General features: G+C 46.0%; 1 protein-coding gene across 1 annotated transcript; it reads left to right on the forward strand.

Moving 5' to 3' along the window:
• Positions 1–575: 575 nt before the first annotated feature.
• Positions 576–26,693, forward strand: LOC132406231 (claudin-11-like). Its single transcript, XM_059991594.1, has 3 exons — positions 576–1,001; positions 19,006–19,170; positions 23,600–26,693. The coding sequence occupies exons 1-3, from the start codon at positions 776–778 to the stop codon at positions 23,842–23,844; spliced, it is 636 nt and encodes a 211-aa protein (XP_059847577.1). The 5' UTR covers positions 576–775; the 3' UTR covers positions 23,845–26,693.

Genomic DNA, 26,693 nt, shown 5'->3' on the forward strand with positions numbered 1-26,693 from the left:
CTCAGAATAGAGGGATGCCCCTTTAGAACAGAGATGAAGAGGAATTCCTTTACCCAGAGGATGGTGAATCTGTGGAATTCATTGCCACAAACAGCTACCGGGGCCAGTCATTGGGTGTAATAAATGCAGATATTGATATGTTCTTGATTAGTCTGGACATCAAAAGTTACAGGAGTACGGCAGGAGAATAGGGTTGAGAGGAATAATAAATATGCCATGATGGAATGGAGGAACCGACTCGATGGGCCGAATGGTTTAATTCTGTTCGTGTGTCTTATAGTCTTACGCTTCTTTGTCTTGTTCAATGTTTCCAGGTTGTGAAAGGTGTTATTTAGCCAGAGTTACGTTCTTACAGTTCAAACCAGCAACAGCAAAATACATAAGCACGAACTATACTTCCAGTTAGCAACCTTTTTTATATATATAACTGGAAACAATTTAAAAGAGGAAAACATGCCTGGACTTACTGAAATCTTCACTAATAGAATGGGAAAGTTGCTCCTGGCCCCTCCTGTAGCCCTGATTGGTTGTTTGAAAATTCAGACCAGAACTTCTTAGAGTTTTTGCTCTATGCAGCCTCACTTTCTTTGAACAGACCACTGAGAGATCTTTACTCCGGCAGGGAAGCAGTGAGCAGAAAGAAGTGTTTTTTCCTGGAAATACACGAGCAGATATTGAACTGTGGAAGCTTCCTGTTTTCTTATAAAGAGGCTCTGAGGAGAGAAAATCCAAGTTGCTTTATCACTACTAAGCTGGTCAACTGGTTGAAGACGAGATGAGTTCTGCGTGCCTACATGTCATGGGCTTCATTTTCAGCATAGTGGGTTGGATTAGCATTCTGATTGCTACCGGCACCAAAGAGTGGGTGCAGGCTTGTTCGATGCGAGCAAGTGCTTGCCAGCAATTCAACAGCATTAAACTACGGGGACTGTGGACGGAATGCTATCGATCAGATGAAGCCTACCACTGCAAGACGTTATCCGATATCCTCAGAATTCCAGGTAACGTTGACTCCCAAGTGCCTTGTTAACCCTCTCTCCCGGTTCCTTTCATTAGCAGTCAGATACTTACATATGTATTCTGTCTTTATCCAACACTAAGCGTCGACAGTCAACTTTTTTTTACACTATTTATTTTTTTATATATTTCTTGTGGTGACTTACAGAAACTTTGCTATGTATTGCACTGTGGTGCTGCTGCAAAGGAACAATATTCAGAACAAACACTCAGCCAATTTATTAGTTGCTTCCTGTACCTAATGAAGAGGCCAGCAAGTGTATACTTGTGGTTTTTCTGCTGTGCCTTCCATCAACTTCAAGGTTCAATGTGCTGTGCATTCAGAGATGCTCTTCTGCACACCACTGTTGTAACGTGTGGTTATTTGAGTTACTGTCAGCTTGAACCAGCCTGGTCATTCTCCGCTGACCTCTCTCATTAACAAGGCATTTGTACCCATGGAACCACTGCTCCCTGGATATTTTCTTTTTGCTTTTTATACCATTCCATGTAAATGCTTGAAACTGTTGTGCATGAAAGTGCCAGGAGATCAGCAGTTTCTGAGATACTCAAACCACCCCATCTGGCACCAGCAATCATACCACAGACAAAGTCACTTAGATCACATTTCTTCCCCGTTCTGATCTTTGTTCTGAACAACAACTGAACCTCTCGACCATGTCTACTTGCTTTTCTGCATTGGGTTGCTGCCAGATGATTGGCTGATTCAATATTCGCATTAATGAGCAGGTGTACGGATGTGCCTAACAAAGCGGCCACTGGGCATATGCTGTGAAATGTGTTGTTTGGTAGTGGCAGAGCAGTGCAATATATAAAAAAATACCATAAGTTACATTAAAATATATAAATAATGATAGAAGTAGTGTACGTGGACTGTTCAGAACCTTGGCGGCGGGGTTTGGGAACGGGGGGAAAGAAGATGCTGCTAAAATTTGAGAGTGCAGCTTCTGTGAGGGTCCTTCGCAGTGCTGAGGCTGGGGATTGTGGCTTCCTGTCCCACTGCCGAGATCTGAGCTCAGACCCAGCTGAACCCTCCCCACTGACTGAGTGTCACACCACAGGAGCTTCTGTTTCCCTGATGCCTGTCAGGCTGGGAATTTCCACGGTCTGAGTCAAAGCAGATGAATTCTCCCCATGACCTGTGTCATCCTGATCCCACGGTCAGGTCACTGACTGTTTCTCTCACTCCGATTCGCGGGAGGTCACTGATTACAACTGGCTACTGTACATTCCAGTAGTCAGTACACTGACAATGCACTTCATCGCCTGTAGGTTGTAAAAGTGGCTGCTTAAATCCGAATTCCTTGTTTCTCTTATCTGCTGAGCTAGGATTCCTGCTTAATTCCATTGTATATAGGATTTCTTTAGGTTGTCATAGCCAGTGGGGGGAGGGGGTTGTAATGGGGATAAGCTCCCATTATCTATTAAATGCTCTCAATCATATATGTCTCAGAGAGCCTTTGACAACCAAGTCCAACTCCTGGCTTTCAAGTGTGGCTTAAGTACTAAGCCTGGCAGAACCATTTCTACTGACAGGAGAAGGGGCAAAAGTGAGTTACTGGCACCTTAAAACCAGCCGCTTCAGCAGATGGGGCTCATCAGCCATGGTTGGCAGCTCATCTAGGAGAAGGAAAACTCTGACCTCAGCCCTATGCTGCCTTGTGGTTATACTCACTGATGGGGAAGGCTTTGGGAGTAAACCCAGGGAAAACTCCAGAGCTGGAGTCCCTAAGGAAATCTTGCATTGAGTCCAATGCCGATCAGCAACTCCTGTGATGCTTGTGATGTCAAACTGTATCGGTCTCTGCCGTTCCTTTGGATTCATCAGCGACATGGAGAGTGGGAGCCAGCTACATGGGCAACAGCTCGCTCTCTATATAGTACTGTCCTGGCTTGTGTATATATAGATACCTAGCAGGCAACATCCATGGTCGACCCCGACCAGTGGGAGCCTCATTTCATCTGAGGTTTCTGCCAGTGCAGGAAAGGATGTATCCCAAAGAGTAATAGTGTGATCAGTTGAGTTGAGGGGGATGTTTCCCGAAAGGGTTGTCTATTGCTGTGTCTGTGGTGGCTGTAGGGGCTGGTCTGGGATCCACATGTTCTGGTGCCGTGTGGGCAAGTGTAAGTGGAGCCCGTGGTTAGTGGTTGGGTCTTTTGGTTGTTTAGTCTCTCTTTTCGCAGTTGCTACGTGTTTTGTGCAGCACAGCAGAGGTTACTCTCACGTGCCACAGCTCCCTCTTGAACAGATTTCCTCCAGTTGTACCTATTGAGTGCCATCTCTTCCCAGTTCGTAGCTGTGATCTTGAATTTCTTCAGGCTGATTTTGATGTCAGCTTTGAAACGTTTCCTTTGTCCTCCAAGGGATAGAAAATAGAACAGTACAACACAAAACAGGCCCTTCAGCCAACCTTTTAAACTACTCTGAGATCAAACTAACCCTCCATTTTTCTATCATCCATATGCCTATCTAAGAGTCTCTTAAACGTTCCTATGTATCTGCCTCTAACACCACCCCGGCAGAACTTGCCATACACTCTCCGCTCTCTGTGATTTAAAAAAATCTCCCCCTATACTTGCCTCCAATCTCCTTAAAATTATTCCTCCTCATGTTAGTCTCTGGCTGTCCACTCAATTTATGTCTCATCATCCTGTACACCTCAATCGTTACCTCTCATCCTCATTCAATCTCAAACCTCCACCGCCTCTAACCAAGGCAGCATCCTGGTATATCACCACAGCACCCTCTCGAAGGCTTCTGTAATGAGGTGACCAAAAATAAACACAGTATTCCAAGTGTGATCTGATCAGGGTTTTATAGAACTACAACATTACAGAGAAACATAGAAAACTTACGCACAATCCAGGCCCTTCAACCCACAATGCTGTGCCACACATGCACTTACTTTAGAAATTACCTAGGGTTACCATAGCCCTCTGTTTTCTAAGTTCCATGTACCTTTTCAGGAGTCTCTTTAAAGAACCTACTGTATCCACCTTCACCACCGTCGCCAGCAGCCCATTCCACGCACTCACCTCTCTGCGTTAAAACTTACCCCGACATCTCCTCTGTACCTACTTCCAAGTACCTTAAAACTGTGCCCTCTCATGTTAGCCTTTGTCCTGTAGTGAGGTGACCAGAACTGAGCACAGTACTACAAGTGGGATCTGACCAGGGTTCCTGCAGCTCTTTAACTCAATCCTCCCCCCAACTAATGAAGACCAATATGTCTTATGCCTTCATAAATGCCCTACCAACTTGCACTTGATGGTCAGAACCAGAATCAGGTTTAATATCACTGGCTTATGTTGTGAAATGTTTTGAGGCAGCAGTACAGTTCAATAAACGTCTCCCCTCCACCTCCCATTTCCTTGGCTGTGTAAGTCTACGGAATACACACTCCGGTCCTACCAAACCCATGAGATTGAGTAATTGAATAAGTAGTGCAAAATGTAACCAAATGATTGTAAAGTAGTGTCTGTTGATGGAGGGGATGAAGCTTATCCTAAAATATTGAGTGTGTGTCTTCAAGCTTCTGTACCTCCTACCTGATGGCAGCAATGAGGAGAGAGCATACCCGGGTGAGGCGGGTCCTTAATGACAGATGCCGCCTTGATGTCCTCGATGCAGAGGAGGCTACTGACCCGGACAGTGGCTGCTCCATACAACCCCTGTTAGAATGCTCCCATGATGATGATGCAAAAATAATGATCTGTCTTTTGTATTTCTGCTTCTGGGAGCTAATATATTCATCAGGAATATATCTGACTTTTCCCAATAGCAAAGACCTTAAACACTCGAACCCCTTTCATCCTTTCCCAGTTCATCTCTAATGAGTGAAAGGTGAGTTTTGAGTAATGGATCATTTTGGCTCAGAAAGTTATGGGCCGGATGCTGGAAGGTGAGATTAAAATGGATGGTTCCACTGCCCCCCCCCCACCCAGGCTTTCATAGATGTAGTGGGCTGAATAGCCTGTTTCCCAGCTCTGTGAGTACATGAAACCACTCTCTGAGATTTCTGATCACTCATTTTAATCTAAATCACTTTAACATTTTCTCTTCCCCCACCCCCAGATCAATGGGCAGCAGATACAAAAACCTAAATGCATGTACTGCTTTCATCTTCATTCACAGTCATCTTCTATCCTTCCGTTAGGGAACGATTCAACAGTCCCCTTGTATGATCAGATGGACTATTGACCTCACAATCGGCATCATAATAACCCTTGCACCTTATTATTTGCCTGCACTGTACTTTATACCTTACATTTTATGCCACATTCTGATATTGCTTTGCAGTGTTCTACCTCAGTGCACTGTGTAATGATCTGGTCTGCATGAAAAGTATGCAAGACAAGCTTTCCACTGCACCTTAATACACATGAAAATAAACATATTTACAAGATTCTGGCTTCTTTCCCCTTCATTTTCAACCTGAAACATTGACTGTTTATTCATTTCCATAGATGCTACTTGACCTGCTGAGCTCCCCCAGATTTTGTCTGTATTACTCTGGATTTTCAGCATCTGCAGAATCTGTTCTGCTTAGCAGATTCCTTTCTTTTAGACCAAAGGTTCCCAACCCTTTTTATGCCATCAGCCAGTGCCATTAAGCAAGGGGTCTGTGGATCCCAAGTTTTATTTACAGTCTTGTTTTAGATAGAGTCTGTCTGAACCCTTGTTTTAGATAGAGCCTTCTATTTGACCAAAGGGATCAGTATTTTGCAAATCGACAATGTAAGGATTATCAATAGACATCATCTCTATCACATTCTCCCCTCTTCCCTCTCCTTACCCCTACATGTTAAACTATTTATCTGCCTACTTCCATTGACCTGCACCTGGACTATAACCATCGAACTACTTCCATCCTATCCAAATTTCACTTAAATGTTGAAAATGAACCCACATCCGCTATTTCAGATGTCCCTCTCAGGGAAGCAATTCCCCCTCGTGCTCCTCTTAAACTTTTCACCTTGCACCCATAACCCATGACTCTTGGTTGTAGTCTCACCCAGCCTCAGAGGGAAAAGCCTGCTTGGAGGTAGGTGAGGACCTCCTTTGGTTGGGGTCAACCATGAAAGTTGCGTCCTAGCTATCTACATGATAAGCAAGCTAGTGAAGAGCAAGTTGTTGCCCATTCAGCAGGCTCCCCCCGTCCACACAGCTGATGAATCCAAATGGACGGCACAGACCAGTACAACTTGGCACCAGCAGCATCACAGGAGTTAGCGTTGAACGCATTGTAGAACTGTCTTAGGGACTCCGGCTCCAGATTTTTCCTCGGGGTTTACTCCATGAGTGGGTACAGCCACAACGAAGCAGAGATTTGATATCAGTGTTTTCCTTCTCCTAGAAGAGCTGCCACCCTGGGCTGATGAGCCCCATTTGTCCAAATCAACAGATTTTAAGGTGGCAGTGACCTGCCTGTTGCACTTCTCCTGTCAGTAGAAGAGTTCAGCTGGGCTTCGTCGCTAAGCCAGGCATGAAGGCCTAGAGCAGGATTTGGTTGTCAGAGGCTATTTGAGACTCATGCCTTTGGGACCATACAATAGGTAGTGGGAGCTTGTCCCTACTACCACCCCCAGCTATGTATAGTGGTAAATAAATTTAATAGGTCATACAACTTTTGCTGCCTAATAGTCTTCCGGTTGTAGGCAAACATCAAACAGGTTCTCAAGCAGAGTAACCCACATAAAATGTCGAAGAACTCAGAAAGTCGGGCAGCAGCAAAGGAGGGGAATAAGCAGTCAGCATTTCAGGATGAGTTACTTCATTAGGACTCCTCAGGTTCTCATCAGGATCTCAAGCAGAACCAGGACAATGAGGGGAGATTTGATATACAAAATTATGAGGTTATAGATAGGCCTTTTCCGTTGAGGTTGGGTGAGACTGGAACTCAAGATCATGGGTTAAGGGTGAAAGTTGAAAAGTTGAAAAACATGAGAGCACCACCTCAGAATAGAGGGACATCCACTTAGAACAGAGACAATGAGGAATTTCTTCAGACAGAGGGTGGTGAATCTGTGGAATTCATTGCGAAGTCATTGGGTAGATTTAAAGTGGAAGTTGATAAGTTTTAGACTAGTCAGGGCACCAAATGATACAGAGAGAAAGCAGGAGAATGGGGTTGAGAGGGATAATAAGTCAGCCATGATGGAATGACAGAGCAGACTCAATGGGCTGAATGGCCTAATTCTGCTCCTAAGTCTTATGGTCTGATGAGGGGGAACTTCTTTATTCAAAGGGTGGTGGGATTCTGGAATGAGCTGCCAATGCAAGTGATGAATGTGGATTTGCTTTCAACATTGAAGAGAAGTTTGGATATGTGTGTGGATGGGACTCGCCAGAATAACGGTTAGCACAGACTAAATGGACTGAATGGCCCGTGTCTGTGCTGTAGTTCTCTATGAATCTGTGACTATGACTTGCCTCCGAATATGGCCTAATGACCTCTGGATGTGCCAAACTTCCAAATACAGTAAACAAAGTAGTCAATTTGTGCACCAACTAGCCAGGAGGCTGGATGACTTGTCTGAGTGAAAGATAAATATTGACGAGTGCCAAGGGATATTTTGGATGAACTATTACTCTTCTCACAGACTGTTTGTCCCACTCTCATCAGGGAGGAGGCAACGTAGTGCCCACACCAGGACCACCAGACCCGAACAGTTACTTTCCCCCCAAACAGTCAGGCTGATCAACACCTCCACCACCAACTCACTCCTCTCCATTCCCAACCGCCACTGCTTTAACATTTCCTGCCATATTGAAAGCTCTGGATACGGCAGGGGTGCCCAAGGTCAGGCTGCACTTGAAGTTTTGTCGATGGTTTTGGGCCCCATATCTCAGAAAGGATGTGTTGTCATTTGTAGGGTGTCCAGAGGAGGTTCATGAAGATGATTCTGGGAATGAAGGGGTTAACAAATGAGGAGTATTTTGGGCCTTTAGTCCTGTATTCACTGTGATTTGAAAGAACGCAAGGGGATCTCATTGAAACCTACCGAATGTTGAAAGGACTGGAGAGGGTGGATGTAGAGAGGATGTTTCTTCTGGTGGGGGTACCCAGAACTAGGGGGCATAGCCTCAATCTTTTAGAAGAAAGGGACGGAGAACTTTTTTTTTTGGCCACAGAGCCACAGAGTAGTGATTCTGTAGAATGCTCTGCCACGACTGCTGTAGAGGCCAAGTATAGTTTCCTGATTAGTCAGGGTTTCAAAGGATTTGGCATTAAGGCAGGTGTATGAGGTTGAGTGGAATCCAGGATCAGCCATGATGGAATGGCAGAGCAGACTGAATGGGCAGAATGGCCTAATTCTGCTCCTATGTCCTATAGTCTAAGAGCTGTTGCAAGCTCTCCAAGATGCTTCTATAACGGATCAGCTGATTTTCTGATAGAACTGATGCAGTTTTATATATTGATTTGATTTAGTGTTGTACTGTTTACTGCTCTTTATAGTAAAACCTTTGATATTTAGAAACTTTTCATTTCATTATTTGTGGAAAAAATCTTCACTTTACAGATTTTTACACATGCCTGAAATTTTTGCACTGTGCTGTCCATAGATAGATAAGCTGGTAGAGAGATAGATGGATAGATACAGACAGACAAGCATATATTGAGAGTATGTGTCGCGTGAGTCCATAGGCTGTGGAATCAGCACAGTGTTTTGGTGAGTGAAATCATCCCCAAAGTTCAAGACCCTGCTGGCTGTAGGGTAATAACTGTCCTTGAGCTTCGGGGTGTGGGGCTTGAGGCTCCTGTACCTCCTTCCTGATGGTGGCAGTGAGAGGAGAGCCTGGCCTGGGTGGTGGGGGTCCTGAGGCTCCTGTACCTCCTTCCTGAGGGCAGCAGTGAGAGGAGAGCCTGGCCTGGGTGGTGGGGGTCCTGAGGCTCCTGTACCTCCGTCCTGATGGCAGCAGTGAGAGGAGAGCCTGGCCTGGGTGGTGAGGGTCCTGAGGCTCCTGTACCTCCTTCCTGATGGTGGCAGTGAGAGGAGAGCCTGGCCTGGGTGGTGGGGGTCCTGAGGCTCCTGTACCTCCGTCCTGATGGCAGCGGTGAGAGGAGAACCCACCCAAAACCTTGAAGTTTATTGTTTCACACAACAATGCGGCTCCAAGCCCTTTTCGATTCGCCACCGTTCTCAGTTTATAATTGCGGGGCCTCTGTCTGTGCATCAGGATAATGGGAGCCCTGTGCGTGTGAGCACGGGGAAACTGTCGCTGTTTTCGCAGCTGTGAGCTGCTGAACCCGTGAAACATCGACAGCAGCTGCGGGCTGCGTTGTATAAACACAGGAAAGCCGACAACCCGCAGCAGCTGAAAGGTACAAGGCACGTCGAAACAAAAGAACCCTTTTCCCATCGCTGCTTTGTTTCCTTGCAAGTAAACAACTAAATATTATAACACTACGTGGCCGATATGAGGCAAAACTATACCCCTCCAGCAGGAAACACATGCAAAAGAATATTTTACCCCTTTATGTCAACATCATTCAGCCAATCAGCATTCCAGACCAGCAATTGTTTCATTATCCGTGGTGTCTGTGTCACAGGCAGTGGGTCACATCTGTTCCTCTCTGTATCGCTCACGCACTGTTACAGCCAACTCCAGAACACTTTCCCTCTCCCTTCCCTCCCGTCCTCTTCATCCCTCCCCTACCCTCTCCCTTTATCCATCTCTCTCTCCCTCCCTTCACTTCCCCTCTCACTTCATCCGTCTCTCTCTCCCTCACCATCCCCCTCCCGTCCCCTTCATCCCTCCCTTCCCTTCTCCCCTCTATCCGTTTCTCTCCCTCCCCATCCCCCTCTCCATCCCGTCCTCTCCTCTCTATATATCACTTCCCCTCCCCTTACCTCTCACTCGCTCTTTCTCCATCCCACCGTACATCAGTCCCCATACCCTCTCTCTCCCTCCCTTTCACTCCCTATGCCTCCCTGTCTTTCTACCCCCTCTCTCTCCTCTTTCCCTCCCTATCTCCCTCCCCTCCCTCTCAGTCTTCCTCTCTCTCTCTCCCCATTTGCCCTCAACCTGTCTAGCTCACTCGGCCTTCCCTCCCTCCCTCTCTCCCCTCCTTGCCATGACTGTGTCCTACTCTCTTGTCTATGTCCCTCTCTCTTTTCGATTCACGGTGTTACCATCAGACTGGCCCTGTGTTCATTCAGTAATCGTGGCTATCCAGATTAAGACAGGCATTAATCAGGCTGATTGTGTGTGGCTGAGTGTGAGTGTGAGTGTGTGACCGATGACTGAGTGTGAGTGTGGCTGATGGCTGAGTGTGAGTGTGTTGCTGATGGCTGAGTGTGAGTGTGTTACTGATGGCTGAGTGTGTGTGTGTGACCGATGGCTGAGTGTGAGTGTGTTGCTGATGGCTGAGTGTGAGTGTGTGACCGATGGCTGAGTGTGAGTGTGTTGCTGATGGCTGAGTGTGAGTGTGTGACCGATGGCTGAGTGTGAGTGTGTTGCTGAGTGTGTGTGTGACCGATGGCTGAGTGTGAGTGTGTGGCTGAGTGTGTGTGTGTGTGACCGATGGCTGAGTGTGAGCGTGTTGCTGAGTGTGTGTGTGTGACCGATGGCTGAGTGTGAGCGTGTTACTGATGGCTGAGTGTGAGTGTGTGACCGATGGCTGAGTGTGAGTGTGTGACCGATGGCTGAGTGTGAGTGTGTTGCTGAGTGTGAGTGTGTTGTTGAGTGTGTGTGTGTGACCGATGGCTGAGTGTGAGTGTGTTGCTGAGTGTGTGTGTGTGACCGATGGCTGAGTGTGAGTGTGTGACCAATGGCTGAGTGTGAGTGTGTTGCTGAGTGTGTGTGTGACCGATGGCTGAGTGTGAGTGTGTGGCTGAGTGTGTGTGTGTGTGACCGATGGCTGAGTGTGAGCGTGTTGCTGAGTGTGTGTGTGTGACCGATGGCTGAGTGTGAGTGTGTGACCGATGGCTGAGTGTGAGTGTGTGGCTGAGTGTGTGTGTGTGTGACCGATGGCTGAGTGTGAGTGTGTTGCTGAGTGTGAGTGTGTTGTTGAGTGTGTGTGTGTGACTGATGGCTGAGTGTGAGTGTGTTGCTGAGTGTGAGTGTGTTGTTGAGTGTGTGTGTGTGACTGATGGCTGAGTGTGTGTGTGTGTGACCGATGGCTGAGTGTGAGCGTGTTGCTGAGTGTGTGTGTGTGACCGATGGCTGAGTGTGAGTGTGTGACCGATGGCTGAGTGTGAGTGTGTGGCTGAGTGTGTGTGTGTGTGACCGATGGCTGAGTGTGAGTGTGTTGCTGAGTGTGAGTGTGTTGTTGAGTGTGTGTGTGTGACTGATGGCTGAGTGTGAGTGTGTTGCTGAGTGTGTGTGTGTGACTGATGGCTGAGTGTGAGTGTGTTGCTGAGTGTGTGTGTGTGACCGATGGCTGAGTGTGAGTGTGTTGCTGAGTGTGTGTGTGTGACCGATGGCTGAGTGTGAGTGTGTTGCTGAGTGTGAGTGTGTTGTTGAGTGTGTGTGTGTGACTGATGGCTGAGTGTGAGTGTGTTGCTGAGTGTGTGTGTGTGACTGATGGCTGAGTGTGAGTGTGTTGCTGAGTGTGTGTGTGTGACTGATGGCTGAGTGTGAGTGTGTTGCTGAGTGTGTGTGTGTGACTGATGGCTGAGTGTGAGTGTGTTGTTGAGTGTGTGTGTGTGACTGATGGCTGAGTGTGAGTGTGTTGTTGAGTGTGTGTGTGTGACTGATGGCTGAGTGTGAGTGTGTTGTTGAGTGTGTGTGTGTGACTGATGGCTGAGTGTGAGTGTGTTGCTGAGTGTGTGTGTGTGACTGATGGCTGAGTGTGAGTGTGTTGTTGAGTGTGTGTGTGTGACTGATGGCTGAGTGTGAGTGTGTTGCTGAGTGTGAGTGTGTTGTTGAGTGTGTGTGTGTGACTGATGGCTGAGTGTGAGTGTGTTGCTGAGTGTGTGTGTGTGACCGATGGCTGAGTGTGAGTGTGTTGCTGAGTGTGTGTGTGTGACTGATGGCTGAGTGTGAGTGTGTTGCTGAGTGTGTGTGTGTGACCGATGGCTGAGTGTGAAGTGCAGCACAGTGTCACTGTGAGAAGGGCTACTGCCTCACAGCGCTAGAGATCCACACTATAGGAAGAATGTGATTAACATGAGTGGGTGCAGAGAAGACTGACGGCAATTTTGACACGGGAGACTGCAGATGTGGCGATCTTGAGCAACCCGCAGCCTGCTGAGTCAAGTTCAATTTTAACTGTCATCATCCATACATGAATGTCCAGGAAAACAGACAAATGAAACAGCGTTACACCGCGGCCGAGGTGCGAAACGCAGCACCAACAGACACATATAAAATAGCGGCATAGAGTCGCACACAAAACATATAATATACTCCAAATCCCTGAGTGTCACGTCTGTAGGTTGACGGGGCATGGAGAGTGTTGGCAAGAGCAGTCGGTAGACAAACCCAGTCCAAGTTGTCTTCCACCAAGTGAATTCCAGAGGTCAGCAGTGACAGGCCCCGAATCCAGCATGGGCTCCACACCACACCTCCTCTCCTGAGAGGCTGCAACAGGCCTGCTCCGCGCTACAACTGACACCATGCAGCTCCTCAGCCTTCAGTCTCATCAATGAACCGGTGAACAGTCAACCGGACTTGTAGTATTCTACATATCCAGTATCAAACCGGGTCTTGCGATCACAAAACAAAGGAGTTCACAAGCATCCAGGTCATATTCTCTTCTCAATGCTGCCATCAGGAAGAAGGTAGAGGAGCCTCAGGACCCACACCACCACATTCAGGAAGAGTTTCTACCACTCAATGATCAGGCTCTTGAACCAAAGGGGAAAACCATATAAATATTGCAATTATAAATAAACAGCAATAAATAATGAAGCATGAAATAACAAGATAAAGAGTCCTTAATGTGAAACCATTGGTTATGGAACACCAAAAACAGAATGAATGAAGTTATCCCTTTTTGTTCAAGGGCCCGATGGTCAAGTGGTCATAACTGTTAAACATAGAAACATAGAAAACCTACAGAACAATACAGGACCTTCGGCCCACAAAGTTGTGCCGAACATGTCCCTACCTCAGAAATTACTAGGCTTACCTATAGCCCTCTATTTTACTAAGCTCTGTGCATCTATTCAAAAGCCTCTTAAAAGACCCTATCGTATCCACCTCCACCACCATTGCCGGCAGCCCATTCCATGCCCTCACCACTCTCTGAGTAAAAAACTTACCCCTAACATCTCCTCTGTACCTACTCCCCAGCATCTTAAACTTGTGTCCTCTTGTAGCAATCATTTCAGCCCTTGGAAAAAGCCTCTGACTATCCACACGATCAATGCCTCTCATCATCTTGTACACCTCTATCAGGTCACCTCTCATCCTCCTTCGTTCCTGTTCTGAAAGCTGGTGGTGTGAGTCCTGAGACAATTGTAACCTCTGCCTGATGATAGCAGTGAGAAGAGAGCAAGGCTTGGGTGGTGAGGATCTTTGATGATGAGTGAACTTTTCAATGACAGTGCTTCATGTAGATGTGTTCAATGGTTGGGAGGGTTATATCTGTGATGTATCGGGCTGAGTCCACCACCTTTCATAGGGTTTTTCACTCAAAGGGATTAGAGTTTCCATACCAACCGTATTGCAGCCAGTCAGCACACTTTCCACCAAGTTTGCGGAGATTTTGAATGACACACCAGATCTCCACAGACGCCTGAGGAAGTAGAGGTGCTGTTCTGCTTTCTCTTATATGCCTTATGAACCTGATTGAATTATTTGAGGACGTAACAAAACACATTGATGAAGGTAGAGCTGTGGATGTAGTGTATATGGATTTCAGTAAGGTATTTAATAAGGTTTCCCATGTGAGGCTCATTCAGAAAGTAATGAGGCATGGGATACAAGGCGACCCTGCTTTGTGGATCCAGAATTGGCTTGTCTACAGAAGGCAAAGAGAGGCTCATATTCTGCATGGAGGACGGTGACCATGGTGTTCTGCGGAAATCTGCTCTGGGACCCCTACTCTTTGTGTTTTTTAAAAATTACCTGGATGAAGAAATGGAAGAGTGGGTTAGTAAGTTTGCTGATGACAAAATTTGGGGGTGTTGTGTATAGTCTGGAGTGTTGACAGAGGTACTATGGGACATCGATAGGGTGTAGAACCTGGGTGAGAAGAGGCAAATGGAGTTTAACCCAGATAAGTGTGAAGTGGTTCCTTTCAGCAACTCAAATTTGAAGACAGAATATAATATTAACGGTAAGACTCTTGGCAGTGTGGAGGATCAACAAGATCTTGGGGTCCATGTCTGTAGGACACTCGAAACTGCTGCGCAGGTTGACAGCATTGTTAAGAATGAATTCAAGAGCCACAAGGTAATTATTACAACTATATAAGACCTTGGTCAGACCCCACTTGGAGTACTGTGCTCAGTTCTGGTCACCTCACTACCGGAAGGATGTAGATACTCTTGAGAGAGGGCAGAGGAGATTTACAAAGATGTTGCCTGGATTGGGGAGCATGCCTTATGAGAATAGGTTGAGTGAATTTGACCTTTTCTCCTTGGAGTGATGGAGGATGAGAGGTGACCTGATAGAGGTGTATAAGATGATGAGAGGCTTTGATCATGTGGATAGGCAGAGGCCTTTTCCCAGGGCTGAAATGGACAGCATGAGAGGGCACAGTTTTAAGGTGTTTGGAAGTAAATATAAGGGGGATGTCAGGCGTAAGTTTTTCACACAGAGACTGGTGGGTGAGTGGGATGCTCTGCCAGTGACGGTGGTAGAGGCAGATACAATAGGGTCTTTTAAGAGACTGTTAGTTAGGTATATGGAGCTTAGGAAATAGACGGCTATGTTTCTCTGGACAATGGTGCACCCACAAAACATATCCATGTACAGATTACTGAGGAGGCAGTGTTTGTTACTCTGATGCAAATCAGGGTGGATAAATCCCCAGGGCCTGACAAGGTGTATCCTCGGACTCTATGGGAGGCAAGTGTAGAAATTGCTGGAGCCCTAGCAGAGATATTTAAAACGTCCTTAGGCCAGGAGAGGTGCCAGAGGATTGGAGGATAGTCAATGTTGTTCCACTGTTTTAAAAAAGGCTCTAAACAGAAACCAGGAAATTATAGGCTGGCGATTCTGACATCAGTGGTAGGAAAGATGTTGGAAGGTATTCTGAGGGACTGGATATACAAATATTTGATTGACATGGACTGATTAAGGATAGTCATGGATTTGTGCATGATAGGTCATGTCCAGTCAGTCTTATAGAGTTTTTTGAGGAATTTGCTAGGAAAGTAGATGAAGGCAAGGCAGTGGATGTTGTCTACGTGGGTTTGAGTAAGGCATTTGAAAGGTCCCACATGGTTCAATCACCCAGCATGCAGGATGAGGTAGGAAATTGGCCATGTGGAAGAAGCCAGGCAGTGGTACTAGATGGTTGCCTCTTTGACTAGAAGCCTGTGACTAGTGTTGTGCCACAGGGATCAGTGCTGGGTCTTTTATTGTTTATCACCTGTATCAATGATCTGGAAGATCATGTGTTAACTGGATCAGCAAATTTGTGGATGACACCAAGACTGGGGATGTAATGAACGGTGAGGAATGTTATCTTGCCTTGCAGAGGGATCTGCATCAGCTGGAAAAATGGGCTGGAAAATGGCAGATGGAATTTAATGCAAGTTTTGTACTTTGGTAGGACCAACCAGGGTAGGTCTTACACAGTGAACGGTAGGGCACTGGGGAGTGTGGTAGAACAAAGGGACCTGGGAATACAGGTACATGCTGCAATTCATTGGAGGTGCTGTCACAGGTAGGTAGGGTTTAAAGAAAGCTTTTACACATTGGTCTTCATAAATCAACTGACTGCAGAAGATGGGATGAGGTTGGATGAGGTCATAGCTTAAGGGTGAAAAGTGAGAGGTTTAAGGGGAAATTCCTCCACAGTTGGTGGTGAGAGCCAGCACAAGTGTTCATGCGAGCTCAATTTCAATACCTAAGAGCGGTTTGGATAGGTACATGGATAGGAGGGATACAGAGAGCTCCGGTCCGGGTGCAGGTCGCTGTGAACAGGCAGTCTAAATGGTTTCACCATGGACTAGATGATCCAATATGCATGTTTCTGTGCTATACTTCTCTATGACTTTGACTCTATCACACACAGCATGTAATACAAAATATTATACTATAATAAGATAATAAAATATCATTCAAAATGAATGTAGTAAAGTGCAGTACAGGTAAACAATAAACAGAACAGTAAACAGTAAACATCTCACTGTCCCTGTGATGAGACCTCGGTGGTGGCAGGGTATTGATTAGCCTCACAGCCTGAGGGAAGAGGCTGTTACCCAGACTGACAGTCCCAGTCCTGATGCTCCTGTACCTCCTTCCTGATGGTAGTGGGTCAAAGAGATTATGGATGGGTGGTGTAAATCCCCAGCAATGCTTCGGGCCCTTTGTCAGCAACACCCCTGGTAAATGTCACAAATAGGGGGGAGGAAGACCCCAGTGATCCGCTTGGTGATTTTCACTGTCCTCTGTAGGGTCTTGCAGTCTGATACCTTGCAGTTTCCGTACCACGAAATGATGCAGTCAGGCAGTGCTCCTATAGACAGAGTAAGGTGCAGAACCTTGCACACCTCAGAAAATGTAAACACTGCTGTGCCTTCTTGACTAGTTAGCAGGTGTTGAGGGTCCGTTATCTGCAGACCAAGGAACTTAGATCTCTTCACTCTATCCAGGGCAGAGGTATCATGTGTCGACCTGTGCCTTCCTGAAGTCCACAATCATCTCTCTTGTCCACGTTGGGACTTGGGTTGCTGTTCTCACACCATTTGACAGAACTCTCTGCCACCTCTCCGTATGCTTGCTCATCATTGTTACTGATGAAGCCAGTGTTACGTACCCCGTAACTGCAAAGATAGAAGAATCCATTGGAGTCTGTTGGTACTATATTCAAAAGTGTTTATTAGTAAAATACACAATTCAATATCAATAATGCAAATATATAGATAATACATGTTAGTAATAATAAACCTAAAAATGTGGGAATTATAATAATCAATAAAAAACAAGCTCTATCGATGTCTAGGGGATAATGAATTGCCATTTATAAGTATAAAGTTCAGTTCAGTTCATACGTGCTGAGGTAGGTGTTGGTTGTTGTGTTGTAATCATTGGTGGGAGAGAGAGAGAGAGAGAGAGAGAGAGAGAGAGGGAGAGTGAGCAGTTACAGCTACACCCAGGCAAACCTTCCTTTACGTTCTTGATCCGTCTTTCTGTTGTGGCCATTCAGGTATGACCCCTCTGTCCTTCAGCTAGACCGTTCTTCTGTGGTGGACTCGTCACTCTGGCATGAGTGGACACACACACAAGCCCCCACCGGCCCTGCTATAACACCGTGAGTTAAACTGACCAATCCCTTGTTCGGTCTCTGATGCCCCACACCTTCACGTGGGTTCCAACACTCAAGCAGTGCTCAATAGAGTGTCTGAGGGGTGTCTCCCCAGACCTCACTTTTATCCCTACTCACGGGGTCTCAGTTGTCAATCAATTTTGAATGGCTTTGTCCATCAAACCAGCCCACTCCGGCTGTCCACTAAGGAATTTTAATGAGCAGAATGGTACAAGATAAACAACCCTCTCAGAAGCCATAAGTCTTTCAGAAGTCATAATATGGTGAATCAACAAGTCCCGCTCCCCTGCTTTATCTCTCGCTTATCTGTAGCAGATGTTCCAATTCCAGCATGTTTCCTGTTACATCTCTCTCTCTCAGATTAGCAGCATAGCAACAGTAACGGTTTGCGATTCTCCAGAGGTGGGTGGGGGGGACATGGGCAACTCTGCACCCTTCTGCCCATCAGAGCTGTTCATCCTTCATAACACCAGCCTCGGTTGTATTATCACCAAATTTGATGACGTGGTTTGTGCTGGATCAGCGTAGTTCTGAGTCAGCAGTGGACTGAGCACACAGCCCTGGGAGGGGGGGGCGGGGGCACTAATGCTCGGCGTGATGGAGCTTGAGACGTTGCTGCCAACTCAGACTGACTGGGATCTTTTCATCATGAAGACCAAGATCCAGTTAGAGAGAGGGTATTGAGTCCCAATGAGGATGGTTTACCACCAGAATCTCTGGGATGATCGTGTTAAAAACTGTCTGAAGTCAATGAACAACATCCTGGTCTACAGAGCATAATTTTTGAGGTGGGATAGGATGGAGAGGCTATAGCATCATCAATGAATCAAGTTGCGCATTAGGCAAACTGGAAAGGGTCCTATGTTGGATTTTATATGACCGCACAAAGCACTTCAGCAAGTTGTGAATCTGTAAAGTTCATTACCACAGATGGATGTGGATGCTGAGTCATTGGCTATATTTTAAAAAGTGCTTTGGCACGTGCACAGGTCCTGTAGCTTTTCACCCAACTCCCCGAGCTCCCTTTGTGGAACCTCATCACTCATCCTACCTGTGTCATTGGAACCTACATGGACAATGACCTCTGGCTGTTCACCCTCCCACTTAAGAATGCTGAGAACTCAATCCGAGATATCCCAGACCCTGGCACCTGCGAGGCAACATACCATCCAGGAATCTCATTCTCATCCACAGAGCTTCCTAACTAACAAATTCCCTATCACCATAGTGTGCCTCTACTCCCCCACCAGAGTCAGACCCAGAACCAGTGCTAGAGACCCAACACTGTAACTTTTCTCTGATTACCTCTGCCAACAGTACCTGTTTTTGAGAGGAATGGTGACAGGGTACTCAGCACTGGCTCTTTAACCCATTTCCCTTTCCTGACTGTCATCCAGTTTCCTGTGTCCTGCACCTCTATATGTCCTATCTGTCACTGCTGTCAGCCTCCCGAATAATCTGGAATTCATACAGTTCCAGCTCCAACTGAATGCAAGTTGTTAGAAGCTGCAGCTAGATGCATTTCTCACAGGTGTATGGAGTTACGGGAATTGCGATCTCCTGCTAAAATTCTGTTTTCTCTTCCCTGGTGCAGCCTACCTGCAGGCCAGCCGTGCCCTGATGGTCACTGCCTCCATCCTGGGACTGCCCGCCGTCCTCCTCGTGCTGATGGCATCACCGTGCATGCGGCTCGGAGCTGAAAACCATTCTTCCAAGCACAAGCGATCCCTGCTGGGTGCCTTCCTCCTCATTCTGCTGGGTAAGCGAGTTACTGTCTGACCCGCGTGACAGGGAACTCCAATCCCATGGACTCTGAATGAGCTAGATCCTATCGTACTCCCTATTCGGCTGAACTTGAAGGCAGAATACAGGGTTAAGGGCAGGAATCTTAGCAGTGTGGAGGAGCAGAGGGATCTGGGGGTCCACCTCCATGGTTCCCTCAAAGCTGCCTCACAGTTTGGTCGGACTGTTAACAAGGCATAAGGTGTGTTGGCCTTCAATGTTTGGGGTTTGAGCTCAAGAGCAGCGAGATATTCTTGCAGCTCTGTAAAACCCAGGGTGACCATAGTGGGAGTTTTCTGTTCAGATCAGGTCACCTCATTAGAGGAAGGACACGGAAGATTCGTACCTGCACCCTGCTCATCTCCGAGGCTCAGGTACGCAGATGTTTCCAATGAGTGGACAGTCGCAAGACTGCGGGGTCAAACGGCATCCCAGGGTGAATACTTAGGATGTGTGCAGCACATCTGGCAGGTGTGTTTACTGACATTTTTAATCTCTCCATCTCCCAGTGCTTCAAATCTCTCCCTCCTCCTGCTTCAAATTATCCACCATTGTCCCTGTACCAAAAAGGACCAAGGTAACATGCCTGAATGACTGGCGTCCTGTCACACTCACCTCAATAATAAGCCAATGCTTTGAGAGGTTGGTCAAGGATTACATCTGCAGCTCACCAGCACCCAAACTGAACATCCTACAATTCACCTACTGACACAACAGATAACACAATAGCCACTGCTCTACATACCGTCCTTACACACCTGGAGAAAAAGGATGCTTATGTGAGAATGCTGTTCTTGGACCACAGTTCAGCATTCAACACCATTTTTCTATCCAGGCTCAACAAGAAGCTCAGAGACCTCGGCCTTGACCCTGCCTTGTTCAGCTGGATCCTGGACAATCTGTCAGATTGCCAGCAGGTTGTAAGAGTCCCCACCTCCAACCCTCTGACTCTTAATACAGGAGCCCCTCAGAGCTGTGCATTGAGTCCCTTCCTTTACTCTCTGTTTACCCATGACTGTATCACCACCCACAGCTCCAATCTGCTAATTATATTTGCAGACAACGCTACATTGATTGGCCTAATCTCAAACAATAACAAAGTAGCGTCCAGGGAAGAAGTCATCTCTCTGACGCAGTGGTCTCAATAAAAAAGCCTCTCCCTCAATGTTGCAAAAACAAGGGAGCTGGTTGTGGATTACAGGAGGAATGGAGACTGGCCATCCCCTATTGACATCAATGGATCTGGCATTGAGAAGGTAAACAGCTTCAAGTTGCTCGGCATCCACATCACCGAGGACTTCACGTGGTCTGTACAAAGACCTCACGCCTCTTTCACCTCAGACGGTTGAAGAAGTTTGGTATGGGCCCCCAAATCCTAAGAACTTTCTACAGGGGCACAATTGAGAGCATCCTGACTGGCTGCATCACTGCCTGGTATGGGAACTGGGCCTCCCTTAACTGCAGGATTCTGCAGAGAGTGGTGCAGACAGCTCAGCACATCTGTAGTTGTGAACTTCCCATGATTCAGGACACTTACAAAGACAGGTGTGTAAAAAGGACCTGTAGGATTATTATAAATTACTATGATTGCACATTGCACATTTAGATGGAGACGTAACTTAAAGAATTTTACTGCTCATGTACGCGAAGAATGTAAGAAATAAAGTCAATTCATTCATTTGTTCATATCAGGAATCTTCCAGGATTAGAGAGCATACACTGAGCAAACGAGGACTTCTCTCTTCAAAATGAAAGCAGATGAGAGGTGGCTTGATGGCAGTGTGTATATGATCTAGTGAACAGCCGATATTTTTACCCTGGGTGGGAGTGGCTAATTCAGGGCTGTAGCAGCTGGTATAACACTGTTAGCGTGCCAGCAAGCCTGGTTCAATTCCTCAAAGAGCTTGTACATTCTCCTTGCGATCGTGTGAGTTTCCTTTGGGTTTCTCCCACACTCCAAAGAAATACGGTCTGTGTTAGTGAGTTGTTGGCATGCTATGTTAGCGTGGAAATTTGGTAACATTTTCAGGGTTCTCAGCATAATCCTCGGTGATTTGATTTGATGCAAACAAGGCTTTTCATGATGTTTCAATGTACACATGGCAAATGAAGCTAATCTTTAAATCTTATAAGTTTATGGTGACACTCTTTGAGACTGGCAACGGTACTTCCTAACCACACAAGAGTTTCTGCAGATGCTGGAAATCCAGAATAACACACTCAAGATACTGGAGGAACTAGCCAGACAAGCTGTATCCATTAAGAGGAATAAACAGTAGACATTTTGGGCCAAGATCCTTCATCAGGTCCTGGTGAAGAGTTTCAGCCTGAAGCTTTGACTATTTATTTCCATAGGAGCTGCCTCACCTGCTGAGCTCCTCTAGCATTTTGTCTGTGTGTGTGTATGTCAATGGTGCATCCTGTATTTCTACGGAAAGTAGAATGGAAAAGAGGGCACTTCAGTTCGATGGGATTTCATTGCAGTGGGACATCTGAACTAGGTCTTCCTTTGATAATTCTTTTAAAGTAAGAGTGAGGAGGGCACAGTGTAGAAACATTCACAATCAAAAGGGGCAGAGGTAAGGTGGGCAGTAACAGTCTGTCCCCAGAGAGATGTGGGTAAACTGAAAAGTGTCCAGTACAGATTTATTAGGATGTCACCAGGACTTGAGAATAGATTAGAATAGAACTTTATTGTTATTGCACAAGTGGACAAGATTGCAGTGCTGCTCCAGTCCATAACACTCAAAGGCCAATGGCAAGTGGGGTGTGGCATTATTCAGCTGCACAACAGCCCTCAGGAAGAAGCTGTTTTTTCATCTTACTGTCTTGGCTAAGATGTTCCTGTATCTCCTAACAGATGGCAGGAGATTGAACAGACGGTGTCCAGGATAGGATGGGTCTTTAATGATGTTATGAGCACAAACTAGGCATTGGGAGTTGTAGATTGCCTCCAGGTCCTGTAGTTGAGTCCCAGTGATGTGCTGAGCCATCCTACTCACCCTTTGGAGTGCCTCGTGGTCTGTCTTACTGCAGCTGGAGTACCACACGTCATCCCATATGTCAGTGTGCTCTCAATTGCACATCGATAAAAATGGCTGGCAATTTTGGGGGCAGATTAGCTCTCTTTAGATAGTATAGTCACTGCCTTCCTTACCATTGAGGTTGTGTTGATGGACAAAGAGAGCTCCTCGATGATGTTCATCACCAAAATTTTGAAACTGGAGATCGTCTCCACTACCTCACCATTTATAACTAGTGGAGCTTGTTTGGCAGTTCTTGCCTTCCTGAAGTTAATGAGAGGGCCTGAGTTACAAGGGGAGGTTGGCCAGGCTAGGTTTTTAATCCTTAATGTAGGGAAATGAGGAGAAACCTTACAGATGTGCTTAACATTATGAGAAATAGGGACAGTTACAGTCTTCCCCAGGGTAGGGACCAAAGCTAAGGGCTTCAGTTTAGGGTAAGAGGGGAAAGATTTAATAAGTTGAGGAGTAACATTTTAACAGAGGGTGTATTTTCACATACAGAGAGTATGTGGAATGAGCAGCCAGAGGAAGTGGTTGAGGCAGGTACAATAGTATCATTTAGGAAACACTTGGATAGTTAGATAGAGGGGCTGGGCAGGAAATTGGGACCAGCTGAGTGGACATCATGATTGGCATGGAATGGTTGGGCTGAATGGCCTACATCGGTGCTGCCTTGCTCTTTGACTCTGATTCTCTCACTTTGGGGCTGCACAGTAGCGTTTTGTTTTATAGTGTATGTGAGGAGTTTGTACTTTCTCCCTGTGACCTTGTGGGTTTCCTCCAAAAGCCCTGGTTTCCTTCCACATTCCAAAGATGTACAGGTTGGTGGGTTAATTGGCCACATGGGTGTAATTGGCCATGCTGTATCTCCAAATTATTAAAAAAAATAAGAATTTATATTAAAGACAGTGACAGTGCTCCATTAATTTTATTTATTTAGAGCAGGGGTCCCCTCATTCTTTTATGCCATGGACCCTTACCATTAACCAGGGGGTCTGTGGACCCCAGGATGGGAACCCCTGATTTAGAGATATGGTACACATCAGGCCCATCCGGCCCTTGGAGCTGCACCACCTAGCAACCCCTGACAATCCCAATCACAGGACAATTTACAATGACTGTGAGAGGTAACCCATGCATTCCATGGGGAGGGTGTACAATCTCCTTACAGACGACGGCAGGACTGAACTCCGAATTCTGACACCCTCAGCTATAATAGCATCACACTCAACTGCCATGCTACTGTGGCCAACATGGGCACATTGGGCCAAAAGGACATGTACCGTGCTGTATCTCTAAATTAAAAGAAATTAAAAGTTGAGGTAAAGACGGTAACAGTGGCCTCGTTAATTGCAAGACTTTCTTTTTTGTATCTTCCAGCAATCTGTTCAGCAGTAGCCACCATCTGGTTTCCAGTGGGAGTTCACAAAGCAGAGTACCTGCTCAACTTTGGCTATTCACTCTTCCTGGGCTGGATAGGCACAGGCCTCTGCCTGTTTGGAGGAGCGGTGATTGCCTGCTGCACCGGCCCTTCACCAGAGCCACCAGAGAACCGATATTATTTTGCTTCACAGGGGTCCTCCTCCATGATGAACGCAACGCACGCCAAGAGTGCGCACGTCTAAGGAACAAGTGTGTGGACTAGAAGAGCCCTAACATATCTCGTGTCAATTAACTTGTGGCAAAGCACCAATCTTAAAACACACTATCTTCTGACAGAATGGAGGACAGCCATGGAAATCATTCTTCATGTTGGACAGAGAAATCAACCCTGGTTTATGATTTTATTGTTGATTTTTGCCAGAGTACATTGAGGAATAGTCACTGAGAAATATTGGTTCATTGTTATGCAAATATCTAACTTCAGAAGTTGAAGCAAGTCTTTATTTGCTAAGGGGTGGGTGGGTTTCAAAGTTCTATGTAAATTTAGTGTCCAAGTTACATATATGTCACCATATACAACCCTGAGATTCACTTTCTTGCAGGCATTCACACTAAATAGAAATTCAAACAACAGAATCAATGAAAAAACACACTCGGCAGAGATGGACTGTCAATGTGCAAAAGGCACCGAACTATGCAAATACATAAAGAAATAAAGAGAATAATAATAATAAGTAAGTCTTAAAAGTACAGAACATGAGTTTTAGAGTTCTTAAAAGTCAGTCCATCAATTGTGGGAACAGTTCAGTGCTGGGGTGAGTGAAGCTGAGTGAAGTTATCCCCTCTGGTTCAGGAGCTTGATGGTTGAGTGGTAATAACTGTTCCTGAACCTGGTGGTGTGGGACCTGAGGCTCCTGCACGTTCTTCCCAATGGCAGCAGTGAAAAGAGAGCATGGCCTGGATGGTGGTGGATGTTGAGAGGGGTGGGGAAGAGTTCAGGTTATGGCATTGAGGCAGAAGATAGTTTCAGTTTACTTACTGATCTAAGCTGGCCCTGTGGGTAAAGTAAGCCAGGGACTCAAACATAAGACATGACATTGGAGCGGAAATAGGCTATTTGGCCCATCTAGTACATTCTGGCATTCCATCATAACTGATTCACCATCCCTCTTAAGCCCATCCTCCAGCCTCCTCCCAGTAACCTCTGACACCCTGATTCATCATGAACCTATCAGCCTCTGCCTTAAATACACCCAATGACTTGGCCTCCATAGCTGGTTGTGGCAATAAATTCCTTAGGTTCCAAGAAATTTATTTTCATCTCTTTTACAAAGGGTTGTTCTTCTATAATGAGGCTGTGCCCTCAGATCCCAGAGTCCTCCACATTAGGAAACATCCTCTCCTCATCTATTCTATCTGTACCCCCTGGTCCAGACTCCCCCACTGTAGGAAACATTCTCTCCACATCCACTCTATATATACCTTTCAATATTCAATAGGTTTCAATGAGATTCCCCCCCCCCAAACATTCTTCTAAACTCCAGCAAATACAGGCCCAGAGGCATCCAATGGTCCTCAGATGTTAACCCTTTCATTCCTTGGATATTCTCATGAACCTCCTTTTAAACCTTCACCAATGGCAGCATTGCCATTACTAACTTACTTACTCACACTGCATTCCCCTCCGCATATGTTCCTCAAACTTGGACACAAAGACACCAATTCCTTCCTCCAAAGGAATGTAAAGGTGCCTCAACACCAAACCCTGTGGCACACAGTAGTCACTGTCTGCCCACCATAAAGGCCTCCTTTATCCCCACTCATTGTCTCCTGCCAGTCAGCCAATATCCTATCCTGACTAGTACCTTCTTTGTAATACCATGGGCTTTTATTTTGTTATGCAGCCTCATGTGTGGCACATTGTCAAAGGCCTCATGAAAATCCAAATAAACAACATCCACTGACTATCCTTTGTCTATCCTCTCTGCAATTTCCTCAAAGAATTCCAAAAGATCTGTCAGCAATAATTCCCCTTTAGAAAAACACACTAACTTTGGCTTACTTTGTCATGTGCCTTCCAGTACTCCAAAACCTCTCCTTAATAATAGACTCCAACATCTTCCCAACTACTGAGGTCAAGCTAACTGGCCTATCATTTCCTTCCTTCTGCCTCCTTCCCTTCTTAAAAACTGTGTGATATTTGCAATTTTCCACTCAGGAACAATTCCAGAATCTAGTGATTCTCAAAAAATCATTACTAATGCCTCCACAATCTCTTCAGCCACCTCTTTCAGACCCTGGAGTGTACACCATCTGATCCAGGTGACTTATCTAGCTTTAGACTTCTCAGTGCCCATGCTTAATAAAACCAACAACACTCACTTCTGCCCGTGACACTCTTGAAGTTTCTTCCACAGTGAAAACTGACTCAAAATGCTTAAGCTTGTCCATCATTTCTTTGTCCCTCATTAGTCCAGTGTCATTTTCCAGCAGTCGGTCTGTACTCCCATCTCTATTTTACTCTTTATATATCTGAAATAAACTTTATACATACACTTAAATATCATTGGCTAGCTTCCCTACATAGTTCACCTTTTTGGCGATGTCTCCTTTCAATCCTCATTAATGTCAGCATTCATCTTCCAAGCTAAATCAAATCGTCCGATAATCTCCTTTCGGCATCAGCTCCCTGGAAACCACATGCCCTGTAACTCAATCTTGTGCCAGCTCTTTTGCAAATGGATTTTAATTATGATGGAATGTCATAACAGACTAGACGAACAAAGGAAACTGTGAATAGGAGGAGACTGAGGCTAGAAAACTGTGCCCCCGCCACTGCGGCATGCAATTTCAAAGATTATTAAACATTTCCTTTGATGTTAGGACTAAGAAACAAAGTCAATTAGTGCTTTTATCCCAAGGGAAATCAAATTCATGGTTCGGGCAATGAACTGAGCAATGTTAATTAAGCCAATATTCAGGCGCCACGGTTGCTTAGCAGTTAGTGCTATGCTAATACAGCTACAGTAAATAGGTGGGTTGCTGCGCGGAGCCACTCATTGGCTGTATCTCTAAATAAAAATAAAATAAA

Source organism: Hypanus sabinus, chromosome 2 (assembly GCF_030144855.1).
Source record: "Hypanus sabinus isolate sHypSab1 chromosome 2, sHypSab1.hap1, whole genome shotgun sequence".
Classification (NCBI taxonomy): Eukaryota; Metazoa; Chordata; class Chondrichthyes; order Myliobatiformes; family Dasyatidae; genus Hypanus; species Hypanus sabinus.